At 65.8% G+C, this 17,836-nt stretch overlaps 1 protein-coding gene across 3 annotated transcripts; it reads left to right on the forward strand.

Annotated features, from left to right (window-relative positions):
* Nucleotides 1-372: 372 nt before the first annotated feature.
* On the forward strand, nt 373-17,754 carry FER1L5 (fer-1 like family member 5). Of its 3 annotated transcripts, XM_071728924.1 has the most exons (51): nt 373-803; nt 984-1,039; nt 1,119-1,210; nt 1,293-1,401; nt 1,473-1,625; nt 1,705-1,833; nt 1,912-1,974; nt 2,054-2,104; nt 2,180-2,210; nt 2,298-2,413; nt 3,024-3,135; nt 3,680-3,768; nt 3,846-3,914; nt 4,018-4,061; nt 4,911-4,987; nt 5,078-5,166; nt 5,258-5,359; nt 5,456-5,633; nt 5,710-5,834; nt 5,922-6,013; nt 6,500-6,686; nt 6,773-6,928; nt 7,460-7,573; nt 7,670-7,833; nt 7,909-8,023; nt 8,503-8,605; nt 8,676-8,839; nt 9,086-9,244; nt 9,501-9,615; nt 9,696-9,773; nt 9,862-10,043; nt 10,201-10,359; nt 10,439-10,537; nt 11,103-11,252; nt 11,340-11,517; nt 11,949-11,974; nt 12,073-12,267; nt 12,663-12,788; nt 12,865-13,020; nt 13,105-13,196; nt 13,661-13,831; nt 14,338-14,486; nt 14,574-14,713; nt 15,262-15,350; nt 15,430-15,525; nt 15,610-15,751; nt 15,844-15,943; nt 16,350-16,549; nt 16,619-16,728; nt 17,386-17,533; nt 17,621-17,754. In XM_071728924.1, exons 1-51 carry the CDS (start codon nt 719-721, stop codon nt 17,687-17,689), a joined length of 5,994 nt encoding a protein of 1,997 aa, XP_071585025.1. In that variant the 5' UTR covers nt 373-718; the 3' UTR covers nt 17,690-17,754. The 3 variants fall into 3 exon arrangements, 1 of the variants encoding a protein (XP_071585025.1); XR_011722925.1 differs by lacking the exons at nt 16,619-16,728; nt 17,386-17,533; nt 17,621-17,754 and having other exon boundaries at nt 13,637-13,831; nt 15,610-15,693; nt 16,350-16,486; XR_011722926.1 differs by lacking the exons at nt 14,338-14,486; nt 15,430-15,525; nt 15,610-15,751; ... (3 more) ...; nt 17,386-17,533; nt 17,621-17,754 and having other exon boundaries at nt 13,637-13,831; nt 15,262-15,349.
* Nucleotides 17,755-17,836: the final 82 nt, after the last annotated feature.

Genomic DNA, 17,836 nt, shown 5'->3' on the forward strand with positions numbered 1-17,836 from the left:
CGGGGGGGCGGGACACGGGGGGCGGGGACACGGGGGGGCGGGACACGGGGGGGCTGGACACGGGGGGGCGGGACACGGGGGGGCGGGGACACGGGGGGGACAGACGGACAGGGGGATATGGGAATATCATGGGGATGTGGGGACAGGTGGACATGGGGACACGGACACGGGGGGACACACGGACACGTGGGGACACGGACACGGGGGGACACACGGACACGGAGGGACACGGGGACACACGGACGGGGGGACATGCGTATGTCATGGGGATATGGGGGCAGACGGACGCGAGGACACGGACACGTGGGGACACGGACGGGGGACACACAGACACGGGGACACACGGACACGGAGACACACGGACGGGGGGGATGTGGTAGGGGCATGGGGACAGACGGACACGGGGACACACGGACACGAGGGTATGGAGACGGGGACCCACGGTGGAGATACGGGGGAGATACAGGAATGGGGACACGGGGGTGCAGTGACACGGGGGCGTGCAGCCACGGGGACACAGTGACACGGGGACACGGAGCCACACGGACCTGGGGACACAGGGACGTGGTGACACGGTGCCACCCACCAAGCCGAGCCAGCAGCAGTGTCCCCGCCGCAGGGTGCCCCCCACGCTGCCATTCCAGAACGCGTCCTAGCGCCGGGGTGACAACGCCCTGGTGGCAGCACCCGGGTGACAGAGCCACACAGGGATGTGGCCATGCTGCGGCTGCTGGTGGCCAGTGCCCACGTCCCCGGGGCCACCGGCTCGGGGCTCGGCGTGCACGTGTCTGCCCGCTTCCGAGGTAGCCCCGGGGACAAGGAGGGGGACACGGTGGCAGCCGTGATGGCATCGGCCAGCACCGGGTGACAGGATGGTGCCGGCCGTGGCTGGGGACAGTGCTGGGGACAGTGCCAGCTGTCCCTCTGCATCCCCACCCTGAGGCCACCACCCTCCCTCCCTCCCTCCCTCCCGTCCCCTCCAGGTGTCCCCAGGGGAACGCGGGTGGTGCCGGAGGAGCGCAGCCCCACCTGGAATGAGGTGAGGTGACCCCGGGGTGGCCCGCGGTGGCACAGGGACGCTCGGGCCACCGCACCCACCCCTTGTCACCCTCCCCCAGACGCTGGCGTGGCCACTGGGCGTGCGTCCCCTGTCCGCCACGGACAGCGTAACCCTGCACCTCCGGCACTGGGGACAGCCAGCACCCCGCGGGTGAGTGGCACCCGCGCGTGGGCACCCCGGGGGGGACCATCCCCACCACAGCCACCCTCACGGTACCGTTCCGTCCCCACAGGGACCTGGGTGCCACCACGGTGTCGCTGGAACCGTTGGTGGCCGATCCCGAGCTGCTGATGTCCCTTAGCGATGTCCCCTTGCTGGACACCCGGGAACAGCCCACGGGGGTGAGCGCCGACCCTGCAGCACCCCAGGGTGCCAGCAGGCACAGTCTGGAGTGTCACCCGTCCCTTTGCAGTGCACCATCACCCTCCGCTGCTCCTACGTCCCCCGTGGCACAGCTGGGGACACCACCGTCCCCCTCCAAGTCCAGGTGCCACCCCGGGCGGTGTCACCGGGGCCACTCCACCACCCCGGCAAGCCCCCGGCAGGGAAGAAAGAGGATTTCCAGGTATGGCACCCACGGGCAGGGTGGCACCGGGGGGGTAATGTCCCATCGGGTGGCCGCCAGGTCACCGCGTGTCCCCTAGGTCCGGGTGAAGGTCATCGAGGGCCGGCAGCTGCAGGGCAACGACATCAAGCCGGTGGTGACAGTCCTGATCGGGCAGCACCGCTTCAGGACCCGGATCCGCCTGGGGAACAACCCCTACTACAACGAGGTGACACGGCAGAGGGGACAGGGGGACCCGCCGGTGTCCCCTCGCTGTCCCCATCACCCGGTTTCCTCCCTTTTTCAGGTGTTTTCCCAAGAGTTCCAGGGGACGCCGGCGCAGGTGGTGGCAGAGCCCATCCACATCCGGGTTGGTGACACCAAGGGGGTGACACCGGCTGGGGACGGGGACGGGGGGGTGGCGGCTGATGCCAGGTGTCCCGTCACAGGTGTTGGACTCGCGGGCTCCCCGCGCCAAGGCCACGATCGGCGTCTTCCAGGTGAGACGGGGGGGTGGCCGGGGACCGGGCTGTCACCTCCCTCCGGCCCCTGTCACCCCCTGTCCCTCCCCGCAGCTGGACGTCGGCACCGTTTACCGTGCGCCGGGTAAGGGCCGAGGTTTGGGAGGGATGGGGCTTAGGGTGGCGGTGACATCGAGGTGACAGCAGGGTGACATCCCCTGGGTCACCTCAGGACACGGCCTGAGCGGGAAGTGGCTGAGCCTGCAGCACCCCGAGCGCCCCGACACCGGGTCCCGGGGCTACCTCCGGGTCAGCCTCCTGGTCCTGCGGGCTGGGGAACCGGCGCCGGTGAGCACCCCAGATCCCCGTTCCACCCAAATACCCCGATTCCCCCCCCAGGAAAATCCCATTTCCCCCCTAGATACCCCAATTCCCTTCCTACTTCCTCATTTCCCTCCTAAATACCGCAGTTCCCATCCACCAGTTCCCCTCCAAACCCCTTATTCCCCCCCAAACATCCCCAGTCCCCCATTTCGCCCTAATAAATCCCCCAGTTGCCCCCCGAATCCCCATTTCCCCCCTAAATCTCCCAATGCCTTCCCCCAAATCCCCCCATTCCCCCCAAGTCCCTCCCAAATCCCCCCGAGTCTCCCCAAGTCCCCCGATTCCCCTCCCAAATCCTCATTTCCCCCCCCCAAGCCCCCCAACTCCCCCCAAACCTCCTATTCCCCCCCAAATTCCCCAATTCCCCCAACCCCCTATTCCCATCCAAATCCCCATTTCCCCACCAAATCTCCCAATGCCCTCCCCCAAATTCCCCTATTTCCCCCCCCAAATCCCCCCATACACCCCATTCACCCCTAAATCCCCCGCTGAGACCCCCCAGACCCCTCCATCACCCCCAAAAATATTCCCTTTGGGGGGGGTCCCCCATTTTTCCTCCTTTCCCCCAAAAAAGGAGCAGGAGGAGCTGGCAGGGGACGGGGACATCGAGGCCAACCTGCTGCGACCTCCCCCCTGTGCCACCACCCTCCAGCTCCGTGTCTACCGTGCCGAGGACCTGCCACAGGGTGGGGGGGGGTCCCCGAAACCTGGGGGGTCTCCTGAAACCTGGGGGGTGTCCCCCAAAACCGAGGGTGTTGCCCCGCAAAATGGGGGAGTCCCCTAAAAGTGGCAGTTCAATGGATAGGGGGGACATGGGGACACGGGGACGTGGGGACACGGGGACAGCTGGACACGGGCAGATGGGGATGTGGGTGAGATGGGGACATGGGGACACCTGGACATGGAGCTGTGGGGACATGGGGACACGTGGACACCAGGACATGGGGACACAGAGTGACAGAGGGCCATGCAGCCGTGGGGACAAAGTGACATGGAGAGACAGGGACATGGGGACACAGGGACATGGGGACACAGAGTGACAGAGGGCCATGCAGCCATGGGGACAAAGTGACATGGAGACACAGGGACATGGAGACACAGGGACATGGGGACACGGGCACATGGGGATGAGGTGACACTGGAACATCGGGACATGGAGACACGTGGCTATGGGGACATGGGGTGTGGGGACATGGGGACACGGGTGACACAGTGCCCCCCTGTCCCCAGCAGAGCCACCTCAGCAGGGTGTCCCCAAGGCAGGTGACAAGAAGGCTTTCCTGGCAGCCTCGGTGCGGGTCACCTTTGCCGGCAGGACGGTGGGTGCTGGGCGGGGGGGTCTCTGAATTGGGGGTGGGGGACATTTTGGGGTTCACCCCGTTGACCCCCCCTGCAGCTCTGCACTCAGGTGGTGGCCCCCAACCCCAACCCTGTGTGGAACGAGGTCTTCTTCTTCCCCCTCAGGGTGAGGTGTCCCCCCCCCCACATCCTGCACCCCCTCCCCAAAAAATGGGGACCTCCCAAAAAAAAGGGGGCACCCCCACACCCCCCTTTTTTTCTCTCCACAGCTGCCCCCCATTTCTGATGAGATCCAGCTGGCCATCCTCGGCGGGTAAGGGAGACCCCCACCCCATTTAGGGGAGTCCTTGTGGTTTTTGGGGACCCCTCCCAGTTTTGGAGGACACCCCTGGTTCGGGGGATGCCCCCTGCTCCCAGGGTACCCCCTCTGATTTGGGGAGATAACCCCGTTCTGGTGGCCCCCCCTATTTTGGGGGGGTGCCCCCAGTTTTGGGGGATGCCCTGATTTTCAGGGCCCCCCTGTTTTCAGGCCATGTCCTCTGCTTTGGGGAGATACCCCGATTTTTGGGGACCCCCCCTTTTTAGGGACACCCCCTCGATTTGGAGGAAACTTTCTGCTTTTGGGGTCCCTCTCAGTTTTAGGGAATACCCCGGGTTGGGGGGATTCCTTCTGTTTCAGGACTTCCCCTTGTTTTTGGGGGACCCCCTCGGTTTGGGGGTGCCTTCAGCTTTGGAGACACCCCCCCCAGTTTTAGGGATGCCCCCTGCTTCTGGGAACCCCCTTGTTTTGGTGAGTTCTCCCTGGTTTATGAAACCCCCTCTTTTTTGGGGATCCCCCCCTCTGTTTTGAAGCATTCTCCTCTGTTGGGGGGAACCTTTCTGGTTTTGGGGACCCCCTTCGATTTGGGGGAGTCCCTTCAGTTTTGGGGACCCTTTTAAGGACCCTGCTTATTTTAGGGGGGGGGGAAATCCCCTTGGGTTTTCTAGAACCCCCTCTTTTGGGAGACCCCCTCCAGTTTGGGGCTGCATGTCCCCAGTTTGGGAAACTTTAGTTTTTGGGGGGGCATGGGGGATTATTTTTTGGGGGGGGAGGGGTCCCATTTTTGGAAGGAGCCCCATTTTGGGGAGACCCCCCCACTTTTTTTCCTTGCCCCCCCTTTAGGTCCCGCAGCACCAAGGTCCTGGCCACCACCACCCTGCACCTCTCCCACATCTCCTCTGCGGGTGCTGAGCTGGAGGGTGAGAGGGGGGGCAGCACCTTTGGGTGGGGGGTCCCAGCACCCAGAGCCCCCCTCCCCACTCCCCTGACCCCCCTTTTTTCACTCCCAGAGGGGACCCCCGGGTTCTTACCCTGCTTTGGACCCACCTTCCTCCCCTTCTACGGCCCCCGGCCCGATGCCACCAAGACCCTCAGCACTGTGAGTGGGTGGCAGGGTGGGGACAGCACCCATTTTGGGTGGAGGGGGGGGACGACACCTCCTTAAGTCGCCCCCCACCCTTATTTTCCAGGCTTATCGGGGCCGGGTGCTGCTGGAGCTCAGCACCCTGATGGAGCCATCAGATGGGTGCCACCAGGGCACCATCGCCCGCGAGGACATCGCCCAGGAGCAGGTGGGGACACGATGTGACACACCCCTCCCCCCCCAGGCAGACTTTACCTATTTTTTCATAATTTTGGGGTGTTTTCACCTTTTTTTTTTTCACCAGTGTCACCTGCCCCGCCACCAGTTTGGCCTCTGCGGGGTCTTTTATTCAGCCACCATGGTGCCACCAGGCCACCAGCTCCTGCGCTTCGAGCTCAGCCTTGGCCATTCTGGGGACACCAGCGATGTCACCTCCAAGCCAGCTCCTTCTGTCACCCCCTACACTTGTCCCCTCTCTGATGGTGAGCAGGGGGACACCAAGGGAGGGGACCTTCTGGTGCCCTCTGGGGTGCTCAGTGTCCCCTCTGCGGGGTCCAGGTCACCGCTACCACTACCTGCCCTGGTACGGTGACAAGCCCGTGGTGGCTGTCACCTCCTCTTGGGAGGACGTTGGTCACCGTTGGGATGTCCTCAACCTCCTGGGTGGCCTGTGCCGGCGGCTGGTGAGCACCCACGGGTGGCAGTGGGGTTGGGGGGGTGACATCCTTGGGGGTTGGGATGGTTTTTGGGGTGTCTCTCCTCTGGGACAGGAGAGGAACGTGAAGGAGATGAGGGACACCCGTGGGGACACCCGAGGGGACATCGGGAGGAGGCTGCTGAGAGAGCTGGCAGGGGACTGCAGGTGAGGGGGGCACAGAAAGGGGAGGGGGGGGGGCTGAGGGGGAGCCCTGGGGATGAATGTGGGGGGGTTGGGGGAGATTGGGGATTTGGGGGGGATTTAGGGAGGAGAACGGGGGGAACTGGGGAGAAATTGGGGGGGGGGGGTATAGAAGACTGGTAGGAAAATGGGGGAATGGGGGGCTTTGGGGGGAATCGGGGGCATTTCTGGGTGAATGGGGCATTGGGGAGGAAATGGGTTATTGGGGGGGTTTGGGGGGGCAGTTGGGGGACTTCGAGGGGAATGGGGGCACCGAGGGGGAACTGAGAGGGGGAATATGGCATTTGGGGAGAAATGGGGCATTTCTGGGGAAAACGGGACAACTGGGGGAGGGGGGGGGAGTTTATCTGGGGAGAAAAAGGCATCATGTAGATGAAAATTGGGGAATTCGGGGAGGAAAAAGGGGGATTTGGGGGGAAAAGGGGTCATTCTTAGGGGTGGTGTTTGCAGGCAGGTGCTGGCCCAGCTGAAGGTGCAGCCCACTCCCACGCCACTCGACACCCACCTGAGGGCCACCCGCCTGCACCTCCTGCAGAGGGTGATGGCGGTGGCCGAGAGGCCACCCAAGGTGGGCTGGGACACTTTGCTGGAGGTGGCCGAGGGCTGGCTGGGACGTGTGACAGCCCTGGCCGTGGAGGTGGGTGCCGGGGCTGTGCAGGGTGGGAACGTCACCAGTGGGATGAGCTGTGGCCGGTCTCAGCCCACCCGCCGGGTGCCTTCCAGCCCCAGGTCGGTGTCCCCGACGCGGTGCTGTGGCTGCTGCAGGGGACACAGAGGGTGGCCTGTGCCCGTGTCCCCGCCCCTGACATCCTCTTCTCCCGGAGTGGCCCCGGTGCCTCCGGCAGGCTCTGCGGCCGCATCCACACCCTCTTCCTCGTGGTAGGCACCCGCCGTCCCCTCGGGTCACCTCTGTGTTCCCCGCCGCGGTCCCTGTGTCCCATCTCTGTCCCCTCCATCTCCCCTCTGTCCCACTCATCAACCCTTCACAGCACCCCACGTTGTCCCTGGGTCCCCTTCGTGTCCTCTCTGCAGCTTCCCTGTGTCCTCTGGGTGTCCCCTTCGTGCCCCTTCCCTATTTCATGTCCCTTCAGTGTCCCCTCCACACCACCTCAGTGTCCCCTCTGTAATCCTTCCATGTCCCCATCGTGTCCCTCTGTAACCCCTGTGTCCCCCCTGTGTGCCCCTCCATGTCCCCTCTGTGGAACTCATCCCTGTCCCCTCTGGGTCCCCTCTGGAACTCCCCCGTGTCCCCCTCCATGTCCCCTTTGTCTTCCCCAACATCCCCTCCGGATCCTCTCCGTGTCCCCTCCGCAGCTCCTCCGCGTCCCCCCCATGTCCCCTTTGTGTTCCCCAATGTCCCCTCCACATCCCCCCCACCCACCCACCCACCCACCCACCCGCGGGACACAGGGCCCCGGGGACGTGGGTGCTCAGGTGCGGCTGCGCCTGTGGCTGGGACGCGTGTCCGAGAGCGGGGACCTCGTGCGACACCTGGAGGGGACCCTGCGCGTCTACAGCGAAACCGTGAGCCCTGGGGAGGGGGCGGGAAGAGCGGGGACACCCCCCCCCCCCCATAGGCCGACCCCGTGTCCCCCAACCTCCTGTGTGTCCCCTTCCCAGTATGAAAACCAGACCAAGGTGCTGGGGAAATGGGGAGCGCGGGGGCTGCTGGGGCGCCCCAGCTTCTCCGATGGCGCCGGGCAAGCGAGACCCCCCCGGCACCTCATCCACCCCCCCAGGGGATGGCGCTGGGAGGGACCCTGGAGCGTGGAGCCCCAGCGGCGGTGAGTGCCCTGGGATCGGGGACAACCACCCTGGGGACCTCCATCCGGGAGGGTGACACCAGGCTTGGCCCCAAGGCTGCCGCTGGACATGGAGACCAACGTGGGGCAGGTGCTGGAGGAGGTCTACGAGAACCAGAGCCGGCAGCTGAGGGGACAGTGGGGACCTGCCACCCCTGCCAGCACCGATGCTGTGAGTGGGGACAGCGTGGGGGGCACCCAGGGGGGAGACATGAGTGTGGCAGGGCTCAGGTGCCACCCCCTTGGGGTGAGGGGGGCAGGGGTGGGAATGTGGGAGACGGGGTTTGGGGTGTCAGGGATGCGGTGAAAGGGACAGGGCTGGCAGGGGTGTGAGTGACAGGTTTTGGGGTGGCAGGGATGGGGGTGACAAATGGGGCAGGGGAGATGGTGGCAGGGACAGTAGGGATGGGGTGGCAGGGACAGGGGTGGCAGGGATGTGGGTGACCGGGTCTGCAGTGGCAAGGATGGAGGTGGCTGAGACGGGGTGGCAGGGATGGGGACAGCAATGGAGTGACAGAACGGAGGTGGCAGGGATGTGGTGACGGATGAGGCAGCGGGAGGGGACAGCAAGGATGGGGTGGCAGGGACAGCAGGGATGGGGTGGCAGGGACAGGGGTGGCAGGGGGGCTCAGCTCTCCTCGTCTCTGGCAGAGCGGCGCGGAGGTGCCACCCAAAGAGGAGGTGGCGTGTCCCCAAGGTTGGCACGTCACCGACGGCTGGAGAGTGGACATGACGGGTGACGTGGACGAGGCGGGTGAGTGGGTGTCCCCAAGGCCGCCCCGGGGCGGGTGGCAGGGTGGCGGTGGTGACAATGGATGCTGCAGGGTGGGAGTATGGGGTGAGCGAGACCCCCGGCAGCCCCCCGCCCGCCTGGCACCCAACCGAGAGGAGCACCCACACCCACCGGCGCCGGAGGTGGCTGCGCACCCGCCAGAGGGACCCCAGCACCCAGGGACAGGAGCAGGATGTGAGCACCTTGCTCCAGCAGGTGGGGACAGGGACGGGGTGGGGTGGAGGATGGTGTCAGGGAGGGGGTGGCAGGGACAGAAGTGGCACGGATGGGGACAGCAGGGACAGGGGTGACAGTGACAGAGGTGACAGGGATGGGATGGGGTGGGATGGGATGGGATCGGATGGGATCGGATGGGATGGGATGGCCAGCACACGGGGGTGTGAGCCACCCTGCACTTGTCCTTGCTCCACGCTGTCACCTCTGTCCCCCGTGTCCCTCCAGCACAGCCCCGAGGCCTGGGAGTACGGGACCCTCTGGGGCTGTCACTTCCACCTCCAGCCCCGGGTCGGGGACATGTGGCGGCGGCGACGGTGGCAGCGGCAGATGGTGCCCAAGGAGCCCCCCGAGGTGGCACCCATCTTCCTGCTGGAGGAACCCCCGGTAGGAGAACGGGGGGGCTGGGGGAAAGAGGGGACAGGGAGAGAGGGGAGGGACACGGGGGGGGACGGGGGACAGTAGGGTGGGGGGACAGCGAGGCAAGGGGACAGCAGCGTGAAGGGACAGGAGACAGGAGGCAGCAGGGACAGGGGACAGCCAGAGGGGGGACAGTGGGGTGGGGGTACAGCGGGCAGAACGACAACGGGGTGGGGGGACAAGAGGGCGCGGGCACACCCCCAACATTTGTCCCTCCCCTCAGTGTCCCCAGACCCCTCCCGAGGAGCCCCCCCCGGGACCAAAGGAGCAGCGAGTCCGGTCCCGGTTCCGCCCCACCTCGCAGCCGCCCGCACCCCTCATCCTCTGCACCTTCCAGAGTGAGCCCCGGGGACACTGCGGGGGGGACACCCGGGGACACCCGGGGACACCCGGACCCCCCGGCAGCCCCTCCCCGCAGAGCCCATCTTCTTCCAGCTCCGCTGCTACATCTTCCAGGGGCTGCAGCTGCACCCCCGCCCCTCCAAAACCACCGCAGGTGGGGACCCTCCCCCTCTCCCCACCCTCGGAGCCCCCCGCCCCCTCAGCGGACCCCCCGGGGTGCTGACGGTGTCCTTGTCACCCAGCCCCTGTCGCCCACGTCTCCTTCCTGCACGTCAGCCAGAGCAGCAGGGTGCTGCCCCCTACCCTCGACCCCCTCTGGGACCAGACGCTGCTTTTCCAGCGGGTGCCGCTCTACGGGGACCCCCGGGAGGTCCGAGATGACCCCCCCCCCGTAGTGGTGGAGATCTTCGACCAGGATAAAGGGGTAGGGCACCCGTGGGTGGGGGGAGCCCCCTGGGAGGTCTGGGGTGAGCTCCTCGCCGTGGTGGTGGTCTCGGACCGGGACGGAGCGGCGAGGCGCCCGTGGGTGGGGGGGCGCCCGTGGGTAGGGGAGCCCCCCGTGCCCAAGCAGAGCCTTGCAGGGTGCCGGGGGGGCCCTGGGGAGGAGCGTCTGCACCCCGGATGTGTCGCTGAACGTGGGGCGCCGGCAGCCCCCCCGGCTCCGGCGGTACCCGCTGGGGGGGCCGGGGCGGGAGGCTGGGGAGCTGCTGGCTGCCTTCGAGCTGCTGCACGACGCTGAGGTGAGGGGCTGGCAGGGGGTGGCTTTGGGGACAGCCCGGGAACGGGGTGGCATTGTCACCCTATGTGTGTGTCCGGCAGGATGGGTCCCTGGAGCAGGTGCCACCCCCCCCGTGGAGAGAGGGGACCTACAGCATCCCCCTGGGCATCCGGCCTGTCCTGCAGCTGGTGGCACTGGAGGTGGGACCTGGGGACACCGCGTGGGGGCAGGGAGGGGCACAGGGATGGAGGATGGGGTGGGGACAGAGGGGACAGAGAGGGGGACAGGGAGGGGGACAAGGATGGGAAAAGGAAAAGGGACAGGGAGGAGAAGAGGGATGGCCGATGGGCTGGGGACAGGAAAAGGGGACGGGGAGCTGGGGACAAGGATGTGGATTGGAACAAGGATGAAGAGAGGAGGGACAAAGTCTGGGTGGGGACAGGGAGGGGACAGGGGCTGGGGACGAGGTCTGAACTGGAGATGGGAGGAGAACAAGCAGGGGACAGGGACAGTTGGTGAAGGTCCTGGGGTTCGGGATAAGGTCAGGGATGGGGACAGGGATGAAGGAGGGGATGGGAAAGGGACAGGGATGAAGGAGAGGGATGAAGATGGGAACAGGCACAGAGGGACGAAGACCAGAGGAGGAGAGGGTGGGGACAGGGACAAGGCTGGGGACAGGCACCTTCAGCGTCCTACCGAGCCCTCCACCCACTCGAGGTGACCCCGGGGGCCACCAGGGAAGTGACAGCCGCCGGTTCCCCCCAGGTGCTGGCGTGGGGACTGCGGGGGCTGCGGGCTGGGGTGCGGGCACCCAGCCTGGAGGTGCAGTGGGGGGGCCAGACCCTGCAGACCCCTCCCATCGCCGACCCCACCGCCAATCCCAACTTCCCCGTCAACGCCTTCCTGCTGAGGCTGGTGAGGAGGGGGGGCAGGGAGCAGGGGGAGCACCCATGGGTGCTGCCACCCGCCCCCCACCCGGGTGACCGAGCCCCTTGTCCCCAGCACTTGCCGGAGGAGGAGGAGCTCGCCCCCCCCCTCCGGCTGCGGGTGCTGGACACGAGGGGCTTCGGGTACCGCCCCCCGGTGGGTCAGACCTGTCTGCGGGGGCTGGCCCGGTTCGGCACCCACCCCCACGTCCAGAGACGGACCCGCAGCCCTGGAACCCCAAAAACTGATTCTGGTATGGTCTCGGTACCAGCCCTGGCACCTCCCGGCTCCACCCTGCCCCATCCCATCCATCCCATCCCATCCCATCCATCCTATCCCATCCCATCCCATCCCATCCCATCCCATCCCATCCCATCCATCCCATCCCATCCCATCCCATCCATCCCATCCCATCCCATCCCATCCCATCCCATCCCATCCATCCCATCCCATCCATCCCATCCCATCCCATCCCATCCCATCCCATCCATCCCATCCCATCCCATCCCATCCCATCCCATCCCATCCCATCCCATCCCATCCCATCCCATCCCATCCACTTCTTCATCCCTGCTGCACCCTGCCCCATCCCCACCCTTCCCTGGTGTCCCCTGCCCCATCCCTGGTGTCCCCTGCCCCACGTCACCCACCCCCCCATGGTTGATCTCCCTTCTCCCCCCACAGCCACCCGCTGGGGCAGGATAGCTCGGGTGAGTCCCCCACCCCTCAGCACCCACCACCCGGCCTCGGCACCGCTCCCCCTCCCCGTGCCTCAGTTTCCCCACGCAGTCTCCTTTGCTCCTGGCAGCTGCTGCCCCTGCTCACCATCCAGGTGGGCACGGGAAAGGGGTCACCAGGGCCACCTCCCCCGCTGCACCCCGCTCCCCGCCAGCACGCGGAGGAGGAGGAGGAGGAGGAGGAAGGTGACTGGTGGAGTAAATTCTATGCGGCCGTGGGGGACAAAGCAAAGAGCCGGCGGGGGACAAAGAGGGACAGGCTGAAGGTGAGCTGGAGCCTGGGGTGACAAGGATGGGGACAAGGACGGGGCAGGGACGGTGGGGGACAGGGCTGTGGTGGGGTTAGGGATGGAAATAGGATGGAGGGGTTAGGGATGGAAATAGGATGGAGAGGTCAGGGATGGGGACAGGGTCGGAAAAAGGAGAGGAGGGACAGGGAAGGGGACAGGGGTGGAAGTGGGATAGGGACAAGGTCAGGGATGGAGACTGGGAGGGGGAACAGGCTGGGGACAAGGACAGTGCTGAAGGGGAAGGGATGGGGACAAGAACGGGGCTGAAGGTGCAGGCAAGGGCAGGGCTGTGAGTGGGGACAAGGCTGAAGAAGGGGACGGGCTGGGGACAGGGATCAGGCGTGGGGACACTGCCAGGACCTGCTCCCCAGATCTACAGCTCTGAGCTGGAGGCTGTGCCCGAGTTTGAGGGGCTGCAGGATTTCTGCCAGACCTTCCCCCTCTACCAGCTGGGGGGTCACCCCACCCCAGGGGAGGATCCCGTGGGTGAGTTCAAGGTGGGTGAAAGCTCCCAGGGGACCCCAGAGCTGGGGTGGGGACACCCCGGGGTGCACGGCCAGGCTCTTCTCTCAGGGGCTTTTCTGTCTCTACCCCCTGCCCGAGGACCCCGAGGTGCCCCCACCCCCCCGGTTCTTCCAGGATCTGCCCCCCAGCCAACCCCAGAAGTGTTTGGTGAGGGTCTACATCGTCCGGGCCTTCAACTTGTCCCCCCGCGACAGGAACGGGCTGGTACGGTCACCCGTGGGTGCTGGGTCCCCTGTCCTGCCCCCTGCTCCATCCCACGTCACCCTGAGGGTCCCCTCCTGCTCTCAGTGTGACCCCTACGTCCGCATCTCGCTGGGGAAGACAACGCTGGGCCAGAGGGACCACTATGTCCCCAACACCCTGGAGCCCATCTTTGGCAGGTATGGCCGGGGGGTGGCCCCGTGACCCCCCCAAGGTGACATTGGGCTGTCGGGGGCCTGGCACTCACACAAGGTGGGGTCCCATTCCCCACGTCAGCACGGCCAACCTGTCCCTGGGCCACCGCTGGGTCACCGCGGCACTGAACCCCCGATGCCACCAGATCCTAATGCCACCAGGTCCCCAGTCCCTGTGCTGGCAAGTCCCCACGTCACGAGGTCCCCTTTCCCCGTGCCACCCCATTCCCAACATCTGCGGGTCCCCGTGCCACCAAGATTCCCTTCCACAGAACACCAGGTCCTGTGCCACCAGGTCCCCAGATGCCCCTGTGCTGGTGGCACCCCATGCCAGCACGTCAAGCCCTCATGCCACCAAGCCCCTGTGCCACCAGGTCCCCATCAGTGCCAGCAGGTGCCAGCCCACCAGGGTGACACGTCCCCAGGGCTGATGGCACCCCTGCTGCCAGGCTGTTTGAGGTGACGGGCACCATCCCCCTGGAGAAGGACCTGAGGGTGTCCCTGATGGACCACGACCTCCTGCCCCCCGACCAGGAGATCGGCACCACCACCATCGACCTGGAGAACCGACTGCTCTCCCGCTTCCGGGCCCACTGCGGGCTGCCCACCCGGTACCGCCGGTGGGTGACCCCCACAGGGGGGACGGGGACAGTGGGGAAAGGGGTGGGGACATCAGGGTGCAGGGTCCTGAGTGAAGGGTGGGTGTGGGGGTGGGGATGGAGACAAAATGGGGATGGGGTGGGGTGCAAGGAGATGGGGACAGGGTGGGCACAGGATGATGGGGACAGGAGTGACAATGATAGACAAGATGGGGACAGGGTGATGGAGACAGAAGTGACACAGTGATAGACAAGATGGGGACAGGGTGGGCACAGAGTAGTGGGGGCAAGAAAGAAACAGGGATGAGCACAAGGAGATAGGGACACAGGTGACAGTGATGCACAGAAGATAGGGATGGGGACAGGAGTGACACAGTAAGGGACAGAAGATGGGGACAGGGTGGGCACAAGGAGATGGGGACAGGGTGGGCACAGCTGGGGTGGGCACAGGGCGGTGGGGGTGGCACAAGAGGATGAGGATGGCACAGGGACAGGGGTGACACCGCAGCCCACCCGTGGTCCCTCAGCAGTGGCCCCGGGGGGTGGCGGGACCAGGTCCCCCCCAGCCGGGCCCTGGAGCTCTTCACCCGCTCCCGGGGGCTCCCAGCACCCGAGTTCAGCGCCGAGGGCACCGCTGTCACCTGCGGGGAACAAACCTTCCTCCTCGGCCACTTCGGTGGGTGGGGGTCTGGGTGGGGGTGTTGTGGGGGGGACACACACACAGGCAGGGTGTCACCCCCGGGGTGACGTTTGGGCTGTGCAGAACGCAGCCCCCTCGCCCACCGGCCCCCCGGGGACTCCCGTGAGCGCCTGGCCCTGCACGTGCTCCACGCTTGTCACCTTGTCCCCGAGCACCTGGAGACACGCACCCTGTACAACAGCACCCAGCCCGGGCTGGAGCAGGTGGGGACGGGGGATAGGGACTGGGGGACGAGGCCAGGGAGGGACCCCAAGGGGACAAGAGGGACCCTGTGGTGACAGGGACCCCGAGGGACACACTGTGGTGACAGGGAACCTGGGGTGATGGGGAACCCAAGGGGACAATAGGGGGGGACCTCGTGGTGACAGGGACCTCAGGGTGGGTGATGGGGACCTTGGGGTATAAGGGGATGGTAGGGGGACAAGGGGAACCCTAAGGTGGCAGGGACCCCAGGGAACAATGGGGACCCTGTGGTGACAGGAACCCTGGGGTGATGGGGACCCCAAGGGGACAATAGGGACCTCGTGGTGACGGGGACCCCGAGGGGCACACTGGTGACCCTGTGGTGACAGGGAACCTGGGGTGATGGGGACCTCAGGGTATAAGGGGGCTGATGGGGACCCTCAGGTGACAAGGACCTCAGGGCAAGAAGAGATGTCGGGGGCTGAACCCAGATGTGATGGGGACCTCGTGGGGCAGGGTGGGGGACACTGGGGGGGACGCTGTCCCAGCCCCGCCGTGTGCCCCCCAGGGCAAGGTGCAGATGTGGGTGGACATCTTCCCCGTCAGCCTGGGGCCCCCCGGCCCCCCCGTGGACATCACCCCCCGCAAACCCCAGAGGTGAGCACCCAGCCAGGGGCCCTGGAGGGGGGACGGTGACATCCCGGGGGAGGAGGTGACGTCCTTGTCCCCCGGCAAGGTACGAGCTGCGCTGCGTGGTCTGGAACACGCGGGACGTGGACTTGGCCGACGTCAACATCACGGGGCAGCGGATGAGTGACATTTATGTCACCGGGTGAGCCCAGGCCACCACCCTCCGGGCAGGGAGGTGAGGGCAGGGCCAGGGACAGAGGTGACAGCAGCGTCCCCTCCCCGGCAGGTGGATGGATGGGCTGGAGGAGCAGCGGCAGAAGACAGACGTTCATTACCGCTCCTTGGACGGCTCTGGGGCTTTCAACTGGAGGTTCCTCTTCTCCTTCGAGTACCTGGTGGCCGAGCAGCGCTGTGTCCTGCCCCGCAAGGCGAGGGGACCCCGGGCTGGGGCAAACCTGGGGGGGACACACACAGGGGACAAGTGTGACACCCCCTCTTTGCCCTCTCCCTGTCACCGCAGGACCATTTCTGGAGCCTGCACGAGACGGTGAGGAAGGTGCCCCCCAAGCTGATCCTCCAAGTGTGGGACAATGACAAGTTCTCAGCTGATGACTTCCTGGGTGAGAGCCCTGCCTTGCATCACCCCCACGAGTGACAGGGGACACCCACAGGTGATGAAGGACACCTGTGAGTGACAGCAGGGACACCCGCAAGGGATAGGGGGACACCACAAACAATAGGGGAACACCCACAATGACAGGGGACACCCACAAATGACACGGGTGCACCCATAAGTGATGAACAACACCCACAGGGGATGTGGGGACACCCACAAATGACAGGGACAGGCCCACAAATGACGTGGGGACACCAAGAAGTGACAGGCAAGCACCCACTGGTGACAGGGACACCCAACAAGTGATAAGGGACACCCGTAAATGATGGAGAACACCCACCAGGGATGAGGGGACAATGGGAGGGACACCCAGAAGTGACAGAAGACCCCTCCCCTGTTGTTCCCTCCAGGGGTCCTGGAGCTGGAGCTCACCCACCTCCCACGTCCATCCCCGTACCCCCAGAGCTGCACCTCGACCCCCTCGGGGACCCCCCCGAAGTGGCCCTGGCAGGGGACACAGGTCCCTTCCCCCCTGTCCCTTTTCCACCAGAGGCGGGTGAGGGGGTGGTGGCCCTGCACGCTGGAGGAGGGCGGCAAGAGGAGGCTCTCGGTAAGCTGAGGGGACACGGGGAGGGGGACAGGGGGGACACGGAGGACACGGCTGCTGCCCCCTCCCCAGGGCAAGCTGGAGCTGAGCCTGGAGCTGCTGACGGCCAAGGAAGCCGAGGAGAGGCCGGCGGGGAAGGGAAGGGAGGACCCCAACATGTACCCCATGCTGCCAGCACCCCTGTGAGTCCTGCACCCCCAGCACCAGGGGACATCCTGCTGGGAGCAGCTCCAAACCTTGGGGTCCTGGGGACATCAGGAAAAGTCTGTCCAACAGATCCAGGGAGGTTCTGCTCCCCCTCTGCTCTGCCCTGGGGAGACCACCCCTGGAATCCTGGATCCAGCTTGGGGCTCCCCAGTTCCAGGGATCTACTGGAGAGAGGCCAAGGGAGAGCTGGGAGGGTGAGGAAGGGACTGGAGCATCTCTGCTGGGGAGAAGGAGTGAGAGCCCTGGGGCTGAGAGGGGATCTGTGAATGTCCATCAGTATCTGAGGGGTGGGGGGCAAGAGGAAGGGGACAATCTCTGTTCAGGGGTGCCCAGGACAGGGAAGAATGGGTTGGAGCTGGAAGATGGGAAGTTCCACCTCAAGATGAGGAGAAACTTCTGGAGTGTGAGGGTGAGGGAGCCCTGGGCCAGGCTGCCCAGGGGGGCTGTGGAGTCTCCTTCTCTGGAGCCTTCCCAAACCCTCCTGGATGTGTTCCTGGGTGATCCTGGGGGAATGGACTCCATCATCTCCAGAGGTCCCTTCCAACCCTGCACCCTCCACCATCCTGAGTCCTGGGCTTGGGGACAGGGTGATAAAGCAGTGCCAAACCCTTTTGCTCTGGGTTTCACCTCAGGAGACCCGAGTCCTCCTTCCTCTGGCTCCAGGCCCCGCTCCGCACCCTGCACTACGGCCTCTGGCACCGGTACCGCCGGCGGTTCTGCCTGGGCCTGGCTGCCCTCCTGCTCCTGGCCCTGCTCCTCGCCTTCGTCTACGCCGCCCCGGTGAGCCCGGGGGGCACGGCCCAGCCCCAACCTCCCCACCTCAGCTCCCTCCTCCCTCAGCCCCCCCTGAGCTCTCCCTCCCCGCAGGGTTATTTGGCCATGAAGCTGGTTGACCCCCTCCAGAGCTTCAGCCACCAGCTCAGCAGCCAGCCCTGAGGTGGGATCCCCCCTCCAGGGATGTCACCGTGGTGTCACCTCCTGAATAAAGTCACATCCGGCACCGTTCGAATCGTCCTCGATTTCCACGGGTGGCAAAGTGGGGGCTGCTCCATCCCTGGGGGGCTCCACAGCTCCGGGATGCAG

The sequence above is a fragment of the Heliangelus exortis genome, chromosome 30 (assembly GCF_036169615.1).
Source record: "Heliangelus exortis chromosome 30, bHelExo1.hap1, whole genome shotgun sequence".
In the NCBI taxonomy this organism is placed as follows: Eukaryota; Metazoa; Chordata; class Aves; order Apodiformes; family Trochilidae; genus Heliangelus; species Heliangelus exortis.